This window comes from Macaca nemestrina, chromosome 14, assembly GCF_043159975.1.
Source record: "Macaca nemestrina isolate mMacNem1 chromosome 14, mMacNem.hap1, whole genome shotgun sequence".
In the NCBI taxonomy this organism is placed as follows: domain Eukaryota; kingdom Metazoa; phylum Chordata; class Mammalia; order Primates; family Cercopithecidae; genus Macaca; species Macaca nemestrina.
Window position 1 is genome coordinate 63,381,486 of NC_092138.1, and position 23,658 is coordinate 63,405,143.

The 23,658-nt window shown below is 45.9% G+C and overlaps 1 protein-coding gene across 5 annotated transcripts in view; it reads right to left on the reverse strand.

Annotated features, from left to right (window-relative positions):
• Positions 1-540: 540 nt before the first annotated feature.
• Positions 541-23,658, reverse strand: part of LOC105485673 (DDB1 and CUL4 associated factor 12) — a 35,616-nt gene continuing 12,498 nt past the window's right edge. For all 5 annotated transcript variants that reach the window (XM_011748018.2, XM_011748019.2, XM_071077922.1 and 2 more), the window contains 7 exons: positions 18,698-18,904; positions 17,789-17,849; positions 11,290-11,483; positions 9,689-9,754; positions 5,928-6,090; positions 1,756-1,934; positions 541-869 (listed from right to left, as the gene is read on the reverse strand). In XM_011748018.2, coding sequence (XP_011746320.1) covers positions 711-869; positions 1,756-1,934; positions 5,928-6,090; positions 9,689-9,754; positions 11,290-11,483; positions 17,789-17,849; positions 18,698-18,904 — 1,029 coding nt within the window. In that variant the 3' untranslated portion in view covers positions 541-710. The remainder of the gene's footprint in view (positions 870-1,755; positions 1,935-5,927; positions 6,091-9,688; positions 9,755-11,289; positions 11,484-17,788; positions 17,850-18,697; positions 18,905-23,658) is intronic.

The following is a 23,658-nucleotide window of genomic DNA, read 5'->3' on the forward strand; positions in this document are numbered from 1 at the left end:
GGAGGCCCCAGGAAGCCTGCAATGTAACTCAAAAGATTTTCCCAGTGGTAATTTCTTTTCCTTTCTGTTTTTACTTCCTATTATCAGTGTTGTTAGACTGTAAAAAACAAGTTACAGACTAGTCCCAAAGCTGGACTCTGTGAATAAAGTTGTTTCTTTTATAAATATTTTAATTACAAGTAATCCTCACTCCAGGTAATTTCAGTGACACACAGTACCTACAGGCACACAAGATCACACACACACACTCACACACACACACACACACACACAGAGACAAGATCTCTCTCACACACACACAGCTCCCAAACTTTCACAGAAAGTCTGACAGCAACCATATAATTATAAAGGAGCCCTACCCCTCAAGAGTGAAGTAAGGGTGAGAATGACTATGTCATTTCAGCCTAAAGAAGCCAGAGAGGGGAGAATGTGTGTCACTTAAAGAAAAATAGGGATTAGCAACAATGTTTGGTTGAAAAGCCAGAATAAAAGACAGTAAAATTTTGATTACCAAAGGGGAAAACAAAAAACCAAACAACCTTCAGATTTCTGTACAGAGCTTCTTCCTATTAAGTGCCTAAACTATAGGCAAACTTTGGTGTTCCCACTAAAACACAAGAGCCTCACACAATTAGGAAAAAAAAAATCAGAAGAAACAAGGAAACTGAGGATGGAAGTTAGTGTAAATCTCTGCATTTGGGGAGTTGTCATTAACTCCAGAGCCCAGCATAGTTTCCATGGAGCCCTGAAGGGAGGGGACCTCCTGCCACAAAGAGTTTCGTTCCAGACGAGTCGTAGCAGTGGGTGTAAACAGCATTGGGGAAGAAGTCAATGTCTGAAAAGTAATTCCTCCAGGTTTCATCATGGTTCTGTGGGAAGAGAAAAGGACTACAATTAGCACCTCTAGCCATGGGGCAGGAAAAGCGGGAGGAAGGGACAGGAATGCTTTCTGGTCTCCTTAAGGGAACAGGGTTCTACAGGTACAACCTCATGTCAGGAGATTCGCTGGTTGATTCTCATGGGAATCGGGGCCTCATTTTTCCAACTAAACATTAGGGAAGAACGGAGCAGCTGAAGAATTGCTATACAAGGCTCAGTTCTTCTCAGCAGAGTTCGAACCAAAGTTCTATTTTCCCTCCACCCGCTAGACACAGGAGAAAGAACCAAACACTTGAATAATTCACTGGAGGTAGGGCGCACTGGTTCACGGCTGTAATCTCAGAATTTTAGGAGGCCAAGGTGAGAGAATCACTTGAGCCCACGAGTTTGAGACCAGCCTGGGCAATGTGGCGAGACCCCATCTCTACTAAAAAAAATAAATTAGCCAGGCATAGTGCATATGCCTGTGGTCCCAGCTACTTGGGAGGCTGAGGCAGGAGGACTGCTTGAGTCCAGGAGTTCAAGGCTACATACAGTAAGCTATGATCACACTACTGCACTCCAGCCTGGGCAACACAGTGATGCTGTCTAAAAAAAAAAAAAAAAAAATTCACTGACAGCTGTGGTGGGAGGTTCCTCTATTATGCCTTGGGGAAAATCCTAAGTCAACCAGTGTGTTTTACTGGGCCTCAGTTTTCCCACAGGTAACGTAGAGACACAAAAGCAAGATCAGGGGGAAGTCTTCTCCTGTTCCAAGGAGTGCCTTTTACTGGTGAAAAAGTGTGAGTAGATGGTGTGTCAGTGGGGGCTGAGGGGTAGAGGAAGATAATTTTTCTGTTACTGTGTAGCAGTCATCTCAGGCAGGGGCTTACTCACCAGCCAGCCTTTGCCAGTGGTTAGTTTCAGATTCTCCCCTGCTAGTCTGGGCTTGGACCCATAACAAGCTGAGAGCCTCTCTTCCAGAAATCTCTGAGCTCGGATGTCATAGAACAGCAGGGAGCCCTGCCCAGTTCCCACAGTGATGATGTGCTCATAGAAACTCACGGACCGGATTCCTGAAAGAGAGAAAAGTAAAAGGCAGTGAAGTGGGAGAGAATATTTGCTTGACTGTCTGCTAGCCTGAATTTCTGCAACACTGAGTTTCCACTGTCCACCCCGCTCCCCTCAACGTATCAGACAGTGCTTTCCCAATGGCAAGTTAGCTCATGAAAAAGCAAAGAGAATCCTGATGCCATCCTGCCTATCCACACACTAACAGAAACCGTCCAAGAAGCCTTGGAAAAGTGTCAGATTCCCGATGATGCTCAAGATGCTTTTGACTGAAGACCGTAAGTACTCAGAACTTCCTTGCTTCCTCTCAACTCACTCTGGAGTCATCTTTCATAACTCTAAACTTTTCTCCATCATATGTTTCCAACCTACACTGCAACTCAAGGTAATCTGCATATTTATAAATCATTAAGTCATCAAGGATTCCTTATATTTGACCTAAAACCGCTACTGTGGCAAATGCAAGAAGTCTTTTTTTATTTTTTGAGATGCAGTCTCACTCTGTCGCCCAGGTTGGAGTGCAATGGCGCGATCTTGGTTCACCGCAACCTCTGCCGTCCAGGTTCAAGTGATTCTCCTGCCTTAGCCTCCCAAGTAGCTGGGATTACAGGCTCCTGCCACCACACTTAGCTAATTCTTGCATTTTCAGTACAGACAGGGTTTCACCATGTTGGCCAGGCTGGTCTTGAACTCCTGACCCCAAGTGATCCACCTCGGCCTCCCAAAGTGCTGGGATTACAGGCATGAGCCACTGTGCTCGGCCACAGTGCAAGAAGTCTTTATCTGGTATTAGATGTTTTGAGAGTGGCAAAAAGCCCAGAATTAAATACCCAAAGAAGTTTAAGACAAGTCATGTAATTACTTTAGATGACAAGGAAAACACATCTGCTGTACTTGGGGATCAAATCAGTGCTTGGGATATGAAGATGTCTCTTGGCATATAAGAACTGGATAATATTTGTGGAACCAGTATTTCCTTACTAGGTATGAAAATTACCCCCATTAAACAGTACCAAAAATCTCTTAAAACTTTTCACTGCAGGCCGGGCGCGGTGGCTCACGCCTGTAATCCCAGCACTTTGGGAGGCCGAGGCGGGTGGATCACAAGGTCAGGAGATCGAGACCACGGTGAAACCCCGTCTCTACTAAAAATACAAAAAATTAGCCGGGCGCGGTGGCGGGCGCCTGTAGTCCCAGCTACTCGGGAGGCTGAGGCAGGAGAATGGCATGAACCCGGGAGGCGGAGCTTGCAGTGAGCTGAGATCGCGCCACTGCACTCCAGCCTGGGCGACAGAGCGAGACTCCGTCTCAAAAAAAAAAAAAAAAAAAAAAAAAAAAAAAAAAAACTTTTCATTGCATACATTATTACAGCCAAACCTACTTAGTCTTTTCTTTTTTTTTTTTTTTTTTGAGACAAGAGTCTCTGTTGCCAAAGCTGGAGTGCAGTGGCTCAATCTTGGCTCACTGCAACCTCCGCCTCCCAGATTCAAGTGATTCTCCCACCTCAGCCTCCCAAGTAGCTGGAACTACAGGCACCCACTACCACCCCCAGCTAATTTTTTTGTATTTTTAGTAGAGATGGGGTTTCACCATGTTGATCAGGCTGGTCTTGAACTCCTGACCTCAGGTGATCCACTTGTCTCAGGCTCCCAAAGTGCTGGGATTACAGGCATCAGCCACTGCGTCTGGCCCTATTTATTCCTTTCTCTACTACTCTCATTATACGTTATTCTTTGTTCTAAAATATAAGCATTTTAACTATAATTAAGAAAAAATAGGCTGGGCATGGTGGCTCAAGCCTGTAATCCCAGCACTTTGGGAGGCCCAAGGCGAGTGGATCACTTGAGGTCAGGAGTTCGAGACCAGTCTGGCCAACATGGTGAAACGCCATCTCTACTAAAAACATAAAAATTAGCTGGGCATGGTGGTACACGCCTGTAGTCCCAGCTGCTCAGGAGGCTAATGCAGGAGAATCGCTTGAACCTGGAGGCAAAGGGTGCAGTAAGCTGAGATCACGCCACTTCACTGAGCCTGGGTGACAGAGCTAGACTCATCTCAAAAAAAAAAAAAAAAAAAAAAAAAAGAAATAGCTGGGCACAGTGTTTCATGCCTGTAATCCCTATAATCTTAGCACACACTTTGGGAGGCTGAGGTGGGTGGCCCAAGAGTTTGAGACAAGTCTGGGCAACATGATGAGAACCTGTCTCTACAAAAATACAAAAATTAGCTGAATGAGGTGGTGGACGCTTATAGTCCCAGCTACTTGGGAGGCTGAGGTGGGAGGACTGCTTGAGCCTGGCAGGTGAAAGCTGCAAAGAGCCGAGATTGCGCCACTGTCCTCCAGCCTGGCCAACAGAGTGAGGACCCTGTCTCCAAAAAAAAAAAAAAAAAAAAAGACCCAAACAAAAGCTACTTTGCAGTATCTGCACAGGAATAAACACTACTTGAAAAAGAGAGGGTGAACTATAATCCACAGTGTGCCTTTTAGGACTCTCATGATAACACAGCCATAGTTTTGCATGAGAAAATGAGATAAAGTGAGATAAAGAAAATACAATTTGTTAAGTTGGATTCTGGTCCCTAGCTGTTCCCCCATTAAGCTGTGTGATGCTGGGCAAGTTATTTAGCTGGTTCTAGGTCTTATGTGTAAAACTATCTTTTCTCATCTGCTTCCCACAGGGTTCTTGGTATGATGAAATGGGATGTCAGAAAAAGGTATTCTGAAACCTGCAAAGTACACTAGAATAAGTATTTTTTCCCTCTTCAATAAAGAATGAGGGTGCTCTTACAGAGAACATGCTATAAAAGATTTGAGGTGGAAGCTTAATTTACCCAGTGGTCAGAACTAAATTCAGTATTTTCTTCAGCCTCATTGAGGTTTGTCATACAATATACGGCACATAAAGTATACTATTTGAGGTTCTAACATATGTATATGTCCATGACATCATAACCACAATCTACATAATGAACATACTCATTACCCTGAGGTTTCCTCATGCCCTTTGTAAACTTCCTCCTTATCCCACCATGCCACATCTTAGCATAAATGGAATTTTAGTTCAGGCAGGACCACAGCAAAAAAATTACCACAGGACAGAAAGCAGGGTTCTCGGCCAGGTGCAGTGGCTCACGCCTGTAATCCCAGCACTCTGGGAGGCCAAGGTGGGTGGATCACAAGGTCAAGAGATCAAGGCCATCCTGGCCAACATAGTGAAACCCCGTCTCTACTAAAAGTACAAAAATTAGTTGGGCGTGGTGGTGTATGCCTGTAGTCCCAGCTACTCAGGAGGCTGAGGCAGGAGAATCACTTGAACTTGGAAGGCAGAGGTTGCAGTGAGCCGAGATCACACCACTGCACTCCAGCCTGGTGTTAGAGCAAGACTCTGCCTCAAAAAAAAAAAAAAAAAAAAGAAAGAAAGAAAGTAGGGCTTTCTAAAAGAACATGGAAACTACTAACTAATATCCTCACTGGTGGCTTCCAACAAAGGCTTCTGTGGCCACACATTTGTCTGTGGTGTTTGAAAGCCTAGTGCCCTTTTGTGTCACTCCCCTCCCACCCCCCCCTTTTTTTTTTTTGAGACAGAGTTTCGCTCTCGTTGCCCAAGCTGGAGTGCAATGGTGCGATCTCAGCTCACTGCAACCTCCACTGACCAGGTTCAAGTGATTCTCCTGCCTCAGCCTCCCGAGTAGCTGGGATTACAGGCATGCACCACTGTGCCCGGCTAATTTTGTATTTTTAGTAGAGACAGGGTTTCTCCATATTGGTCAGGCTGGTCTCAAACTCCCGACCTCAGGTGATCCGCCTGCCTCAGCCTCCCCAAGTGCTGGGATTACAGGCGTAAGTCACCGCGCCCAGCCGTCACTCCCCTTTTTGAACACATTTTTGTATGTTCCATACAGAGCACTATACCTGTTTGGAAACCAACAAAGACACTGAAAGTCAGAACCCATATGCAGTTCAGCTGTAGGCCTGAGGTGCACACAGGGACTCTTACCACTGCCTCGCTCCCTGGAACAGACAGACTTGACATTGTATGATGGCTGCCGTGGATCCAAGAAGGAGACATGAGCTTGGGAGCCCACTGCATACACTGACCATTCACTACCATAGGCCAGACACACGTTCTCACGGCAATATGGCAGTTTGGTGGAGAGGAGCTGAAAATAGAGGAGAGATATAACCATGGCATCAGCAGAGAGGCATAAGCCACTGTGCTCGGCCACAGTGCAGGGATATTGTTTCTGGACTCCCACCTCGGTGGGCTTCCCTCATACAAAAGCCACGTAAAATCAAGCCCTGATTACAGAAATAACACTCTGTTCCACCCCTAGGTATACAGGAGAAAGACGAGTTGACTGTAATAAACAATAAGACCTAGATAATGAAAGAGACAGGCTGGGGAAAAGGTAAATCTGGAATAAATAATCAGAAGTAGCTGGAAAGGCCAAGGCCTTTCTTGGTAGGCTGTTTCAACTATTCAGGTTGTTTCTGGGAATCGTTCCAGGGCACTAAAGCCATGGTCCCACTCTGTTCTGTCTGCCAGTAAGGGCCACCTCAGTGCTTTTCAGATAAAGAGGCTGATCTCTGGCTACCCCCACCTCACCTTCCCACGTGAATGGGAATTGTATGCTATAGAAAGCACACTCATGGGACTAGCTTAATCCCAGATAACCCACATCTGCCTTAACCCTGGGTCTCTGTCAGTTAGCAAATCCTCAGTGGGTGCATACTACACATAAGAGCATACAAGGTCAGTGGAGCTCAAAGGCTATTGTGACATGAAGGAATCACTAATTCCTGGAACCCTGCTTCCTCTTGCAAAGTCCTCTAGGATAAGAAGAAGACAAAAAGCTGGGCACTGTGGCTAACACCTATAATCCCAGCACTTTGGGAGGCTGAGGCAGGCAGATCACCTGAGGTCAGGAGTTTGAGACCACACTGACCAACCTGGTGAGACCCTATCTCTACTAAAAGCACAAAAAATTAGCTAGCGATGGTGGTACATGCCTGTAATCCCAGCTACTCAGGAGGCTGAGGCAGGAGAATCGCTTGAACCTGGGAGGCGGAGGTTGCAGTGAGCTGAGATCGTGCCACTGCACTCTAGCCTGGGCAACAAAGTGAGACTGTCTCAAAAAAAAAAAAAAAATAAAGACAAATGATTCACAAGTAGGTTTAACTCTGTAAAGTTGCTTGTTGAGTCACCCTTATCCAAAATGCTTGTGACTACAAATGTTTTGAATTTTGGATTTCTCCAGATTTTTTTTTTTTTTTTTTTTTTGAGATGGAGTCTCGCACTGTCTCCTAGGCCAGAGTGCAGTGGTGCGATCTCGGCTCACTGAAAGCTCCGCCTCCTGGGTTCATGCCATTCTCCTGCCTCAGGCTCCTGGGTAGCTGGGACTACAGGTGCCCGCCACCACGCCTGGCTAATTTTTTGTATTTTTAGTAGAGATGGGGTTTCACCATGTTAGCCAGGATGGTCTCCATCTCCTGACCTTGTGATACGCCCGCCTTGGCCTCTCAAAGTGCTGGGATTACAGGCGTGAGCCACCAAGCCTGGCCCAGGATTTAAAATATCTACATATATGTAATGAGCTACTCTTGGGGATGGCACCCAAGTCTAACTGCAAAATTCATTTATGTTTCTTTTTTATTGAGATGGAGTCTCGCTCTGTCCCCCAGGCTGGAGTGCAGTGGCACCATCTTAGCTCACTGCAAGCTCCGCCTCCCGGGTTCACGCCATTCTCCTGCGTCAGCCTCCCGAGTAGCTGGGACTACAGGCACCCACCACCACGCCCGACTAGTTTTTTGTATTTTTTTTTTAGTAGAGACGGGGTTTCACTGGGTTAGCCAGGATGGTCTCGATCTCCTGACCTCGTGATCTGCCCGTCTCGGCCTCCCAAAGTGCTGGGATTACAGGCTTGAGCCACCGTGCCCGGCCTCATTTATGTTTCATATACATCTTATACACATAGACTGAAGGTAATTTTATATAATATTTTAAATAATTTTCTGCATGAAACAATGTTTGGTACACTGACCCGTCAGAAAGCAAAGGTGTCTGGTGTGAAATTTTCCACTTGTGGCATTGTGTTGGTGCTCAAAAAGTTTTGGACTTTGGAGCCTTTTTTTTTTTTTTTTTCTTTTTTTTGAGAGAGTCTTGCTCTGTTGCCAGGCTGGAGTGCAGTGGCACGATCTCGGCTCACTGCAACTTTCACCTCCTGGGTTCAAGCGATTCTCCTGCCTCAGCCTCCCGAATACCTGGGACTACAGAAGCCCACCACCACGCCCAGCTATTTATGTATTTTTAGTAGAGACAGGGTTTCACTATGTTAGCCAGGATGGTCTCGATCTCTTGACCTCGTGATCCACCTGCCTCGGCCTCCCAAAGTGCTGGGATTACAGGCCTGAGCCACCACGCCTGACCTTTTTTTTTTTTTTCTTTTTTTGAGATAGGGTCTCGCTTTGTCACCCATGCTGGAGTGCAGTGGCAAAATTACGGCTCGCTGCAGCCTTGACCTCCTTGGCTCAAGCGGTCCTACCACCTCAGCACCATTACGCTCCAGTAGCTGGGACTACAGGCATGTGCCACAATGTATGGCTAATTTTTAAATTTTTTTTGCAGAGATCAGGTCTTGCTGTGTTGCCTAGGCTAGTTTTGAACTCCTGGGCTCAAGCCTCCTGCTTCAGCCTCCCAAAGTGTTGGGATTATAGGCGTGAGACATTGTGCCCAACTGGATTTTGGAACATTCTGGATTAGGGATGATTAATTTGTATTGTAAATTAAGTCTATTTTCTCATTACCTTACATGATTATTTCAGAGATAGTTTATCTTAATTTGATCGATCTTCAATTGCCAAAGGTTCCTAACACTTAGGTTTTCCCTCTCGTACAGCATGCCAAGTAGTTACTAATCTACAAAGAAATACTTAAATGCATTGTTGAGGAGGACTGCTAGTCAAAGGAGCCTCTAAGGAAGCTTTTGCAATATGAAAGAATCACCCTGTCTTACTCTTTAAAGACTTTCCTGCAAGAGAGGCATACCAGACTCAAAATTTCATGTACTGTGCAAAAACATGCCCAGACCTTTGGAGAACTGGTCTTTTAAACAAGAATTGAGACCAGGTGCAATGGCTCATGCCTGAACTCTCAGCACTTCAGGAGACCAAGATGGGAGGATCGCTTGAGGTCAAGAGTTCAAAACCAGCCTGGGCAACATAGCGAGACTCTGTCTCTACAAAAAATTAACAAAACAAAACAAAACAAAACAAAAACCAGATGGGTGTGGTGACGCATGCCCATAGTCTCAGCTACTTGGGAGGCTGAGGCAAGACGATTGCTTATGCCCAGGAGTTCAAGGCTGCACTGATCCATGAGCCATGACTGCACTCCAGCTTGGGTGACAAAGTGAGACCCTATATTTACTGTCTCTAAAAATAAAAATACCAACCTGGCCAACATGGTGAGACCGCGTTCCTACTAAAAATACAAAAGAATACCTGGGCATATTGGCAGACGCCTGTAATCCCAGCTACTCTGGTGGCTGAGGCACAAGAATTGGTTGAACCCAGGAGGCAGGGGTTGCAGTGAGCCAAGATTGTACCACTGCACTCCAGCCTGGGCATCAGAGCGACACTCTGCCTCAAAAATAAATAAATAGATAAAATAAACAAGAATGAAAAAGCTCAGCAAGAATTACAGTATTTTAACTGTAAGGTGAATTATTATGTAAAACCACCAAATCATGTTCATCACACCTTAGATAGTGTATTTTCAGCCTTCCAGAGATGAAAGTAGCCATCCAGAGACACTGCTCCCAATTCCTACAAGAGCAATGAAAACCAGGTTATATTATCATCCATAGCAACTAATCCACGATAATAAGCAGGAGAGGTATCTAAGGTCAGGGTCCTTTACTCCTATCTTGGGATGATTCCAGCAGAGGTGCCAGTAATTATTAGACCATTACTTCACCCTACAGAACACAGCTGAATGGCATATTAAATTGAGGCTGCCAGTAATAACACAGGCACCCATGGTTCAAAAACTCCTCACTATGCCATCATTTCCTCAACATCCTGTTGGAGAGTTAAAGCAGGGCACACATGTGAAGGACAGTTTCATAATATAGTGTGAGAATTTCTGTAAGTGAAGAGTCTAATCTAGGAGAGATGAATCTACCCTCAGGCCATAAATATAGATGGGATAGGAGGCTAAGGGAACTACCCTTCAAACTGTGGCCTGATTCAGATTTTGGAGAAGCCTTTCTCTGGCTCTGGGTACATATTCTGACACTGCTTTTTTTTTTTTTTTTTTTTTCGAGACGGAGTCTTCCTCTGCAGCCCAGGCTGGAGTGCAGTGGCGCAATCTTGGCTCACTGCAACCTCTGCCTCCCAGGTTCAAGCAATTCTCCCGCCTCAGTCTCCTGAGTAGCTGGGAATACAGGCACATGCCACCATGCCCAGCTAATTTTTTTGTATTTTCAGTAAAGATGAGGTTTTACCATGTTGGCCAGGCTGGTCTCAAACTCCTGACTTTGTGATCTGCCTGCCTTGGCCTCTGAAACTGTAGGGATTACAGATGTGAGTCACTGCGCCTGGCTAACATTCTGCTTTTATTAAAACCTCAGCATCAGATCTGACTCAGTAAGGTAAGACTTAGTGGAAATGTGAAGGGAAAGTAGGCAGTTAAGAATACTGGTTAGGTGTGATGCCTCACGCTTGTAATCCCAGCACTTTGGGAGGCCACGGAGAGTGGATCAACTGAGGTCAGGAGTTCGAGACCAGCCTGGCCAACATGGTGAAACCCCGTCTCTACTAAAAAATACAAAATTAGTCACGCAGAGTGGTGCACGCCTGTAGTCCCAGCTACTTGGGAGGCTGACGCAGAAGAATTGCTTGAACCTGGGAGATGGAGGTTGCTGTGAGCTGAGATCGCGCCATTACACTCCTGCCTAGGTGACAAGAGCAAAACACAGTCTCAAAAAAAAGGAATTAATAGCAAAGAGAAAAAAAGTGATTGTTTTCAGAAGCAGGTATGAAAATCATGCCCAGAATAGAGCACCTGCAAAGGCATGTGCAAATGAGAGACAGTCAAATCAGGGTGGCCCTAGGGGAATTCTGTGAGGCTGACCCACAAATATAGACCACTCAGAGAAATACTGCAGAGACCAACTGAAGGGGTGGGTTTCAGAGCCTCAGTTATAATTTCTCACCAGCATCACTCAGCCTTTAAGAGGTGATGTGTGGGCTCAGAACCATGCTATATAGCAAGCACTGATGGGGAAGGAAAAAGGAGTGCATATCCCAAGATATAAGCAACAGGAATAGACTTCGGGGATCCCTATACAAGTTCATACCTTGTTCTTGCTGTTGAAGGCCAGAGCCCGAACTTTGCAGTTGTCAGGGTTTGTGTCCTCTTTGGGGATGTCCTTTAAGGCCTTGTGAGTGATGTGTGCATACACAGGGACCCGCGACACATTGTGTCTTGCATCACTTTTGGTCAAAACATCATCTGTCACCTCCCAGAGTCCCATAGAACCATCACGTGAGCCTGCAGGGCCAGGAGAACACAGATGTCAGATATACCCACCCCTCTATGGGAAATCCCACAGATGCCAAAGTGGGCTTTCAGAGTCTAGCTGTGCATCATCCTCATATGTGCTGAAGCTTGGCCAGATGGCCCACCCTGAACACAGAGCAGTAGACATTTTAATAGCTACGCTAAGAGAATTATTCACCTAAGGTCTAGGCATTAAAACATTTAAGTTTGACATGGTTGTTGAAATTTATTTTTTATTATTTTTTGAGAGAGTCTCACTTCGTCACCCAGGCTGGAGTGCAGTGGTGCGATCTCAGCTCACTGCAACCTCCGTCTCCTGGGTTCAAGCGATGCCCACGCCTCACCCTCCCGAGCAGCTGGGATTACAGGTGCCTGCTCCATGCCTGGCTATTTTTTTTGTATTTTTAGTAGAGACGGGGTTTAACCATGTTGCCCAAGCTGGTCTTGAACTCCTGAGCTCCAGTGATCAGCCTGCCTCGGCCTCCCAAAGTGCTAGGATTACAGGCATGAGCCACCACACCTGGGTGGCTCATGGGGGGACAGAGTTTCACTCTTGTTGCCCAGGCTGGAGTGCAATGGTGTGATCCTGGCTCACCGCAACTTCTGCCTACTGGGTTCAAGCGATTCTCCTGCCTCAGCCTTCCGAGTAGCTGGGATTACAGGCATGTGTCACCATGCCCGGCTAATTTTGTATTTTCAGTAGAGACAGGGTTTCTCCATGTTGGTCAGGCTGGTCTTGAACTCCAGACCTCAGGTGATCCACCCACCTCAGCCTCCCAAAGTGTAGGGATTACAGGTGTGAGCCACTGCGCCTGGCCCACAATCCTTTTATTAAGAATGACTGTTCTAGACTGTTCTTTATTAAGAATTACCATTCACACCTGTAATCCCAGCACCTTGGGAGGCTGAGGTAGGTGGACCACCTGAGCTCAAGAGTTTGAGACCAGCCTGAGCAACATGGCGAAACCCCATCTCTACCAAAAATACAAAAAATTATCCAGGTTTGGTGGTGCACACCTGTGGTCCCAGCTACTCAGGAGGCTGAGCTGGGAGGATAGCTTGAGCCTGGGAAGCAGAAGTCGCAGTGAGCTGAGATTGTGCCACTGACTCCAACCTGGGTGACAGAGTGAGACCCCATCTCAAAAAACAAAACAAAACAAAACAAAAAAAAGATAATAATGATGACTGTTCTAGGCTGGGTACAGTGGTATATGCCTTTAATCCCAGCACTCTGGGAGGCCGGGTAACATGGCAAAACTCTGTCTCTACAAAAAATACAAAATTAGCCAGGTGGGGTAGCGCAAACCTGTAGTCCCAGCTATCCAGGAGGCTGACGTTGGAGGGTCACTGGAGCCTGGAGAGGTCAAGGATGCAGTGAGCTGGGATCACACCACCACCCTGGGCAACAGAGTTAAGACCCTGCCTCCAAAAAAAAAAAAAAAGAAAAGAAAAAGAAATGACTGTTCTACATAAATAAAATGAATGCTTAAAAAGATAAATCACTTCTCTTAGCAAACAATAATAAAGCTTAAAAAACCAGGCCAGGCACAGTGACTCATGCCTGTAACCCCAGCACTTTGGGAGGCTGAGGTAGGCAGATAACGAGGTCAGGAGTTTGAGATCAGCCTGACCAACATGGTGAAACCCCGTCTCTACTAAAAACACAAAAATTAGTGGAGCGTGCGCCTATAATCCCAGCTACTCAGGAGGCTGAGGCAGGAGAATCGCTTGAACCTGGGAGACGGAAGTTGCAATGAGCTGAGATCATACCACTGCACTCCAGCCTGGATGACAGAGACTCCGTCTCAAAACAACAACAATAACAAAAAACAAGAACACTTTTCTGTGAATTGAGCCCTGAATACACTGTTGGTGGCAAGCTAAAATGGTACCTTTCTAGAGTACAACTGAGCAACCTGCAGCAAGGAAATTTTATCTTCCTGGCCAGGTACAGTGGCTCACGCCTGTAATCCCAACACTTTGGGAGGCTTAGGCAGGCAGATCGCTTGAGGCCAGGAGGTTGAGACCAGCCTGGGCAAAATGTCAAAACACCATTAGTACAAAAAAATACAAAAAACTAGCTAGGTGTGGTGGCACATGCTTGTAGTCCCAGCTACTCAGGGATGGGGGTGGGGTGCTGAGACAGGAGGATTGTTTGAGACTAGGAGGTTAAGGCTGCAGTGAGCCATGATCACGTCATTGCACTCCATCCTGGGTGACAGAGCAAGACCTTAACTCCAGAAAAAAAAAAAAAAGAGGAGAAACAACACCTGGGCGCAGTGGCTCATGCCTGTAATCCCAGCACTTTGGGAGGCTGAGGTGGGTGGATCACGAGGTCAGGAGTTCGAGATCAGCCTGAACCATGGTGTAAGCCATCTCTACTAAAAAGACAAACATCAGCTGGGTGTGGTGGTGAGCGCCTGTAGTCCCAGCTACTCAGAAGGCTGAGGCAGGAGAATCGCTTGAACCTGGAAGGCGGAGGTTGCAGTGAGCTAAGACATGGCCACTGCACTCCAGCTGGGCGACAGAAGACTCCGTCTCAAAAAAAAAGAGGAACAGCCGGGCGTGGTAGCTCATGCCTGTAATCCCAGCACTTTGAGAGGCTGAAGTGGGAGGACTGCTTGAGCCTAGGAGTTCGAGAGCAGCCTGGGCAACAAAGTAAGACACAGTCTCTATAAAAAATAGAAATAATTAACTGGGTGTGGTGATGTGTGCTTATAGTCCCAGATACTTGAGGGGATCTCTTAATCCTGGGAGTTAGAGGTTGCAGTGAGCAATAATCACACTACTGCACTCCTGCCTAGGTAACAGAGTGAGACCCTGTCTCAACAACAACAACAATGTGTTTTAAAATTATTTTTCCAGTAATTTGCCAATTCTCCTTTGAGACCAAGAAGGTGCCCTTCCCACACTGCTAATCTCCTGAACACTTCATAGAAAAAAATATCTAGGCCGGGTGCAGTGGCTCACGCCTGAAATTCTAGCACTTTGGGAGACTGACGCAGGCAGATCACTTGAAGTCAGGAGTTTTGAGACCAGCCTGGCCAACATGGTGAAACCCTGTCTCTACTAAAAATACAAAAATTAGCCAGGCACAGTGGCACGCACCTGTAGTCCCAGCTACTTGGGAGGCCGAGGCAAGAGAAGTGTTTGAACCTGGGAGGCAGAGGTTGCGGTGAGCCAAGATGCTGCCACTGCACTCTAGCCTAGGTGACAGAGTGAGACTTGGTCTCAAAAATTACAAAAAAAAAAAGAAAAAAACATCTAAAATGACAGACATATCAATTCAAAGTAGAATGCTAATTATGTGAAATTAGAAAAGGCCACAGAGACAAGGGCACATGTGGAGAACTAGACATGGTTTGTTATGCTGGATTATGGGGTGCAAGCACGGAAGCTATGAGAGATAAAGTTGGAAAGGTGGGCATGGGCCTTGTATGCTGTGCTATAAAATTTGTTTTTCATCTTACAGATGCTAGAAAGTCTCTCAAAGATTTGAGCATGAGAGTGAGAAAATTAGGTAACTTTCAGAAGATTACTTTGTGTACAGTTTCAGAAGATTACTTTGTGTACAGTGTGATCTCATTTACCCCATCAAAGTTTTATTACGAAAATTTTAAAGTGTAATGAAATGAGGTCAGGAGCAGTGGTTCACGCCTGTAATCCCAGCACTTTGGGAGGCCGGGGCAGGCAGATCACCTGACATCAGGCATTCAAGACCAGCATGGCCAACATGGCAAAACCCTATCTCTACTAAAAAATACAAAAATTAGCCAGGCGTGGTGGTGGGCACCTGTAATCCCAGCTACTCAGGAGGCTGAGGCAGGGAGAAGTGTTGAACCCAGGAGGCGGAGGTTGCAGTGAGCTGAGATTTGTACCACTGCACTTCAGCCCAGGCGACACAGCAAGACTCTATCTCCAAAAAAAAAAAAAAAAAAAAAAAGAAAGAATTTCACAAAGAATTCTACATATACATCTTCTGAATGATCTCATATTAACCAACCAAAAAATATTGGCCAGGCATGTTGGCTTACGCCTGTAATCCCAGCATTTTCAGAGGCCGAGGCAGACAAATCACTGAGGTCAGGAGTTTGAGACCAGCCTGGCCAATATGGTGAAACCCCATCTCTACTAAAAATAGAAAAATTAGCCTGGCGTGGTAGTGGGCACCTGTAATCCCAGCTACTCAGGAGGCTGAGGCAGGAGAATCGCTTGAACCTGGGAAGTGGAGGTTGTGGTGAGCCGAGGTCGTGCTACTGCACTCCAGCCTGGAAGACAGAGTGAGACTCAGTCTAAAAAAAAAAAAATCATACTAAGGCTGGGTGCAGTGGCTCATGCCTGTATAATCTAAGCACTTTGGCCAGGCACGGTGGCTCACGCCTGTAGTCCCAGCACTTTGGGAGGCTGAGGCGGGTGGATCACAAGGTCAGGAGATCGAGACCACGGTGAAACCCCGTCTCTACTAAAAATATAAAAAATTAGCCAGGTGCGGAGGCGGACGCCTGTAGTCCCAGCTACTCGGGAGGCTAAGGCAGGAGAATGGTGTGAACCCGGGAGGCGGAGCTTGCAGTGAGCCGAGATTGCGCCACTGCACTCCAGCCTGGGCGACAGAGTGAGACTCTGTCTCAAAACAAAACAAAACAAAACAAAAAACTAAGCACTTTGGGAGGCTGAGGCAGGAGGATAGCTTGAGCCCAGGAGTTCAAGGCTACAGTAAGCCATGATGGTGCCACTGCACTCCAGCCTGGGCAACAGAGCAAGACCCTGTGTCTAAAAAAGAAAAAAGGTACTGGAAAAAAAGACTAGCAAGTTATATTTTAAAATGTCAACAGTAGTTATTACTAGCTGGGTGTGATGGTGTGTGCCTATAGTCCCAGCTACCTGTGAGCCTGAGGCAGAAGGATCACTTGAACCCAAGAGCTCAAGGATGCAGTAAGCTAGGATCATGCCACTGTAAGCAAGCCTGGGTGACAAAATGAGACACTGTCTCAAAAAGAAAACAAAACAACCCACAAAAAAAAGTGGTTATATCTGGATAGAGATCTTCTGGGTGGTCCTTACTTCCTTTTTTTAAATCTATCTATCTATCTATCCTTTTTTTTTTTTTTCTTTTTGAGATGGAGTCTCATGCTGTCGCTCAGGTTGGAGTGCAGTGGCACCATCTCAGCTCACTGCAACCTCTGCCTGCTGGGTTCAAGCAATTCTCCTGCCTTAGTCTCCTCAGTAGCTGGGACTACAAGCGCCCATGACCACACTCAGCTAATTTTTTGCACTTTTAGTAGAGACAGGGTTTCACCATGCTGGCTAGCCTGGTCTCAAACTCCTGACCTCGTAATCTACCCACCCTGGCCTCCCAAAGTGCTGGGATTACAGGTGTGAGCCAACACGCCCAGACTATATTTTAAAATTTTCTTTTTTTTTTTTTTGAGACAGAGTCTTGCTCTGTGCCCAGGCTGGAGTGCAGTGGCACAATCTCAGCTCACTGCAAGCTCCGCCTCCCAGGTTCACACCATTCTCCCGCCTGAGCCCCCCATGTAGCTGGGACTACAGGCGCCCGCCACCACACCCAGCTCATTTTTTGTATTTTTAGTAGAGACCGGGTTTCACCGTGTTAGCCAGCATGGTCTCAATCTCCTGACTTTGTGATCCACCCACCTCGGCCTCCAAAAGTGCTGGGATTACAGGCATAAGCCACTGCACCCAGCCTATTTTAAAATTTTCTTTTTTCTTTTTTTTTTTTTTTGAGACGGAGTCTCGCTCTGTCGCCCAGGCTGGAGTGCAGTGGCGCGATCTCGGCTCACTGCAAGCTCCGCCTCCCGGGTTCACGCCATTCTCCTGCCTCAGCCTCCCGAGTAGCTGGGACTACAGGCGAAAATTTTCTTACAATAAATGTGTATCACTTTTACACTAAATAAAAAAATTATTATTCTATAGGGCCACCCTCTGTCATATAGGCTGGAGTGCACTGGCATGATCACAGCCTGATGCTGCCTGGATCTCGTGGGCTCAAGCAATCCTCCTGCCTCAACCTTCTGAGTATCTGGGACAACAGGTATGCAGTACCATACTCAGCCAATTAAAAAAAATTGTAGAGATGGGGTCTCATATGTTGCCCAGACCAGTCTTGAATCTTGGGCTCAAGTGATCCACCCACCTCAGCCTCCCAAAGTCCTGGGATTATAGGCATGAGTCGCCGCACCCAGCCAGGCTATTTCCTATCACACTACTATCCCTTTTCAATCTCTAGCCCCCAATCCCTGCCACATCAAAAGCTCCCTGTAAAAGGGCAAATTTACCCGACACTGCCATAGTGTCGCTGATCCATGCGATGGAAAAGATCCAGTCCTTGTGTCCATCCTTGGAGAGCAGGGAGTAACAGGTACAGGGAGGAAAACAAGAAATTAGTAAAATAAGTATTGTAATAAACTCTCTATTTTTGTAAAATTACAACTCTGATCTCTGGTGGTCTCAACCCATAGAGAATGATCAATCTTCATCTTCTATCTTGAGGAGCTCAAAGCTGGAATGAAATTGGCACTACTGTGGGTAGTGGACACATAGCTCTTGCCTTCTACCTCTGGGTCCCATCTTCTATCTGGAACTTTCTTCTTCCAGACATCTAGATATCTACATGGCTTGTACCTCATTTCTTTTAAGTCTCCCTGCTCCAGTATCATCCTATCAATGAAACTTTATCTTCTGATACAGCATCCTCCACCTCACTCTCAGTCCCTTTATGCTGCCTTTATTCTTCTCCATGGCACTTATCACACTCTGACATATTACTGGTAATTATTAGTTTATATGGCTTATATTTTGGTTTATATGTCACCCTCCACTAGAATGTAGGCTTCAAGAGGACAGGGGCTTTATCTGTTCTGTTCACTGCTGTGTCTCAAACCATGTCTCAAACAATGCCTAGCCATAGAAGACTGAATAAATGCCTGGCGAATGAATGGATGATTTAGTAAACTCTGCTACTCTCTGAGTATGGGCAGTGGGAAGTATGTGGACACTATGGATTCAAATGCAACCCAATAGTGTTGGTCCCTGAGATGTGCTGCTTGCCCCTTTATCAAACATACACTGTGCCCTATGAGGAGTCCAGTCCCCACTCTGGGCTGCTGAGAGGAGGGTCCATGTTAACCACTGAGACCCGTTTAAAACCAAGGCTCTCCCCAACTACAACTACTGGGAAAACTTACATCTCCTACACACACAGGATCCAGTGTAGGTAGTCGATAGATGGCAAGACTGTTGGGGTTGTCTCCTCCAGTGGCTAGCAGTGTTCTAGAAGGATTCAGCTCGATGGCATGGATACCACAGCCCTGCTGGGTCACACCTCCAGGTTCCCGGTCTTTCAGAATTGGGATCTTGGTGATCTGGCTTGTCTGGACATCTACTACAAATAGCTACAAGAAGAAATAGATACAGAAGCTGAACATAGTTCCGATTTAACGTGGCCAATACAGGGTATAAACATCCTTTTGTTCAACTGTTCATCAACATTTAACTAACATCTACTACATGTTAGACCCTAGGAATTACTAAAGGCATGGTCAGGACTACTAATGAAATGAAACATGAAATAAGTCAATATAACACAGTATCAGAGATAGGAATAATATGCTACATGAACACAGATTAGGAAGTAGTAAATTCTGCCTGGGATTCAGAGGTTTCCAAGAGGCCTTGTATTAGAGCAAGACCAACAGGTTTCTGTCGGTTTGGGCATATTTTACACATTGAATCCTCACCTAACCATGCACACAAACTTTTAAACAAAACACAATTCCCAGAACACATCATGGTTACTAATATACCTATTAATATTACTAAGTTTTCTGGAATGACCTGAGACATACGACACGGAAGAATTATTAATATCTCATGGCTGTTCTCTATACACACACATCCCATTCAGTTCTATTCCTCCCTGCCTTTGCTCTTGCTACTACCTCTGCCTGAAAGGCTCTCTTCCACCTCTTTACCCTCTAAGATTCAACTTAGACACATGCTTTATGGAAAAATCAGTCTTAAGAGAAAGGACAGCCCTTATAAGAGTCAAACTCTTCACATGATTCAACAGTTCATTCCTTCAGACACTCACTTCTTTGCCAGTACTGTTCTAAGTGTTATGAACACAGTTATGAATGAGAGAAATAATATCTGCCCTAATATATATACCTTATAGCCTAAGAGGCTGAAATAAAATCCTATCAGCAATTCTCATGGTGAAGCCAAACATGTCAAACCTTTACATAAATAAACCTGCTGCTTGCACAGAAGATCTATGAAAGCAGAAACTAGGTGAGTCTTAAGTTTAAAATATAAAAAGGGCCGGGCGCGGTGGCTCATGCCTCTAATGCCAGCACTTTAGGAGGCCGAGGCGGGCGGATCACCAGAGGTTGAGTTTGAGATCAGCCTGGCTAATATGGTGAAAATCCTACTAAAAATACAAAATTAACTGGGCATGGTGGCACATGCCTGTAATCCCAGCTACTCGGAAGGCTGAGGCAGAAGAATCACTTGAACCCAGGAGGCGGAGGCTGCAGTGAGCGAGGATCGAGCCACTGCACTCCAGCCTAGGCAACAGAGTGAGACTCGGTCTCAACAAAAAACCAAAAACAAACACACACACACACACACACACATATATGAATGAAGTGGACAAGGTGGCAAGTGCCTGTAGTCCCAACTACTTAGCTACTCAGGAGGCTGAGGCATAAGGATCACAAATTGAGCCCAGCCTGGGCAAAACAGCAAGACTCTGTCTCAAACAAACAAATACATATATGTATTTTATGTATATATTTTTATATACATATATTTTTTTTTTACTAGGAAAATGGTTTCATTGAAGTGTCTTTAGAGCTGTGATAGCAAGACATGAAGAACAAGTGCACACACAGACATGGCTATCACAGAACAGACTGTGGGTGAATAAAAAGTTCACACCACTTCTTCCCTTTACCCAGTAACAGAAGGCTCTAGGCCACCTCCTCACAGGCCCACTCTTCAGACTCTCTCTCCTCCTCAGCTGTGGTATCCTGTACTTGGACACGTTCATGTTGCTTGCAGCCTCAGGGAACTCCATCTTGTCCATGCCACTGCCCATGTACTAGTGCAGGAAGGCTTTGTGCCAGAACATGACTATGAACTGTTCCGAGATGCACCTGAACAGCTCCTAGATGGCTGTATTGTTGCCAATGACAGTGGCAGCCATCTTTAGCCCCCAGGGTAGAATGTTACAGACAGCTGTTTTCGCCTTGTGGGGGATTCAATCAACAAAGTAGCTGCTGTCCTTGTTTTGGAGATTAAGCATTTACTTAACCACCTCTTCCATGCACGTATGGTCCCCGAACATAGCAGCTGCTAAGCAACAGCCACAAAGGGGGGGTCCCAGGCAGCCATCACATTCTTGGCATCAAACATCCGCTGGATTGGCTCGGGCACCATTGGGGCTCAGTACTGCTGGCTGTCCTGGATGGTCGGCAGGGCGAAGCCAGACATGAATAAGTGCAAGCGGGGAATAGGGCCATATTCATGGCCATTGAGCTCGCCCTGGAAGCTCAGGCAGGTGGTGACCCCACTCACAGTGCAGACAACAGGTGGCTCAGGTGGGTGTGGGCAGTTTTAGGGTTCGGAAGCAGATGTCTTAGAGAGCTTCCTTATCAATGCAAAAGGTCTCATCTGTGTTTTCTGTGAGCTGGTGGACTAAGAGGGTGACACTGTAGGGCTCTAGCAACATGTCCAACACCTTGGGAGGGGGCACTACACTGGATACATAAATATTTAAATTATATATAATATGCACTTTATATATTTAAATATATATTATATATATTTATTAGAGACAGAGAGAAAGAGAGAGGAGTAACTAGAAGAGTGTCAGACAGAGACTGAGTGGGAGCAGGGGGAAGAAGGAGACAAACCACTCCCAAAATGGCAACTACCTGAGAGCAGCAGACTACTGGCCTAACTGGCATCATTACTTATGCATCCCACAAGCATGTGAAACTCAATATGCCAAAAACCAGTCACCTTGCTCCTCAAATTGCTCACTTTCCTAACGCCACCACTATCTACCTTGTCACTCAAGTGTGGATTTTATCCTAGATTACTCCTCTTCCCTCATTTCCATCATCCTAGTCCTGCCAAACCTACCTCCTAAATATTCTTACAGCTGGCTCCTTCCTCTGCTTCCTCACTTATCACTTCTCCTTGGACAACCACAATTAGTCTTTGTGCCTTCAGGCAACACCGCTATCAAATTTAATCTATTATAAGCAGATTCATCTTCCTAAAAATGGAAATCTTCCCATGCCAGTCCCCAACTAAAAAACATCCTATGACTCCCTGTCACCTAAATCTGAGATACTTAGCATGGCATTAAGACTCTCCTCATGGCCAGACTTTGGAAGGCCAAGGAAGAAGGATTACTTTAGCCCAGGAGTTTATGACGAGCTCAGGCAGCACAGTGAGAACTTGTCTCTACAAAAAATCAAAAAATAAGATGGGAGGATTACTTTAAGCCCAGAAGGTCAAGGCTGCAGTGAGCCGTGATGGTGCCACTGCACTCCCACCTGGGTGACAGAGCAAGACCCTGTTTCAAAAAAACAAAACAAAACCAAGAGTCTCCTCAGTCCAGCCCCTACTATCTTCACGTCTTGCCATAGACTTCAAACTCTAGAAATAATTGGTTATAAATATCATACATGAAAAATTCTTCAACGAAATATAATTATTTTGTTCCATGCTCATGCTGTTCACAATGCCAGAAATGCTTCTCCTACTCTTTTCTGTTTTTTTTTCCTTTGAGACCAAGTCTTGCTCTGTCGCCCAGGCTGGAGTACAGTGGCATGATCTTGGCTCACTGTGACCTCTGCCTCCTGGGTTCAAGCAATTCTCCTGCTATAGTCCTCCAAGCAGCTGGGACTACAGGCGTGCACCACCACGCCCAGCTAATTTTTGTATTTTTACTAAACACGGGGTTTAACCATATTGGCCAGGCTGATCTCGAACTCCTGACCTTGTGATCCACCTGCCTCAGCCTCCCAAAGTGCTGGCATTACAGGCGTGAGCCACCGCACCCAGCCTCCCCTACTCTTTTACCTGGCCAGCGTGTACTTATCTTTCATGATTCAGTTCAGACACGTCCTCGTGGAATATTCTCTAAATGTCCAGGCTGATTAAGTGTCTCTCTTGTAGGGTCCCAAGATATCCCTCTACCCACAAAACTTAGACCATATCACACTGATTTAAAATACTACTTATTTGTCTTCCTCATAAAGCTATTAACTCTCTCCCAATTCTAAGTGCAGAGAATTTATCTTATTTGACTCTACAATCTTGCCCCAGCTACTACTTAAGCATTTACAACAGTCACCTTTCAGAAGGCCTGCCCAACTAATGTAGTAGGCCCCCATATCGCTGTGAGGGTGAGGCTCTGTAGCTGTTTATTTGATATAAGCCTAGACCCCTTGATCACAGCACAGTCTAGAGGGAGTTTCAGGAGAATCAGTCCAAAGGCTAGACTGGACTAGGCCATTCAGATTCTTTACGGAATGTATAACTGGCTGGTGGTACTAGACCAAACTTCCTGGGTGGCCACTTTTTACCAAAGCCAGTCCTCGGAGAAAACTTAAGACATGAAGCATGGGCCAGGCACAGTGGCTCATGCCTGTAATCCCAGCACTTAGGGAGGCTGAGGCAGGCGGATCACTTGAGGTCCGGAGTTCAAGACTAGCCTGGCGAACATACTGAAACCCCATCTCTATTAAAAATACAAAAAAAAATTAGCTGGACGTGTTGGCGGACGCATGTAATCCCAGCTACTCGGGAGGCTGAGACAGAAGAATTGCTTAAACTCAGGAGGCGGAGGTTGCAGGGAGCCGAGATCATACCACTGCACTCCAGCCTGGGAGACAGAGTGAGAGTCCATCTCACAAAAAAAAAAAAAAAAAAAAAAAATTTGCTGGGCATGGTGGTGTGCACCTGTAGTCCCAGCTACTTGGGAGGCTGAGGCAGGAGAATCGCTTGAACCCGGGAGGCAGAGGTTGCAGTGAGCCAAGATAGCGCCACCGCACTCCAGCCTGGCGACAGAGCAAGACTTTGCCTTTAAAAAAAAAACCAAAAACAAAAAACTATATATATATACACATAC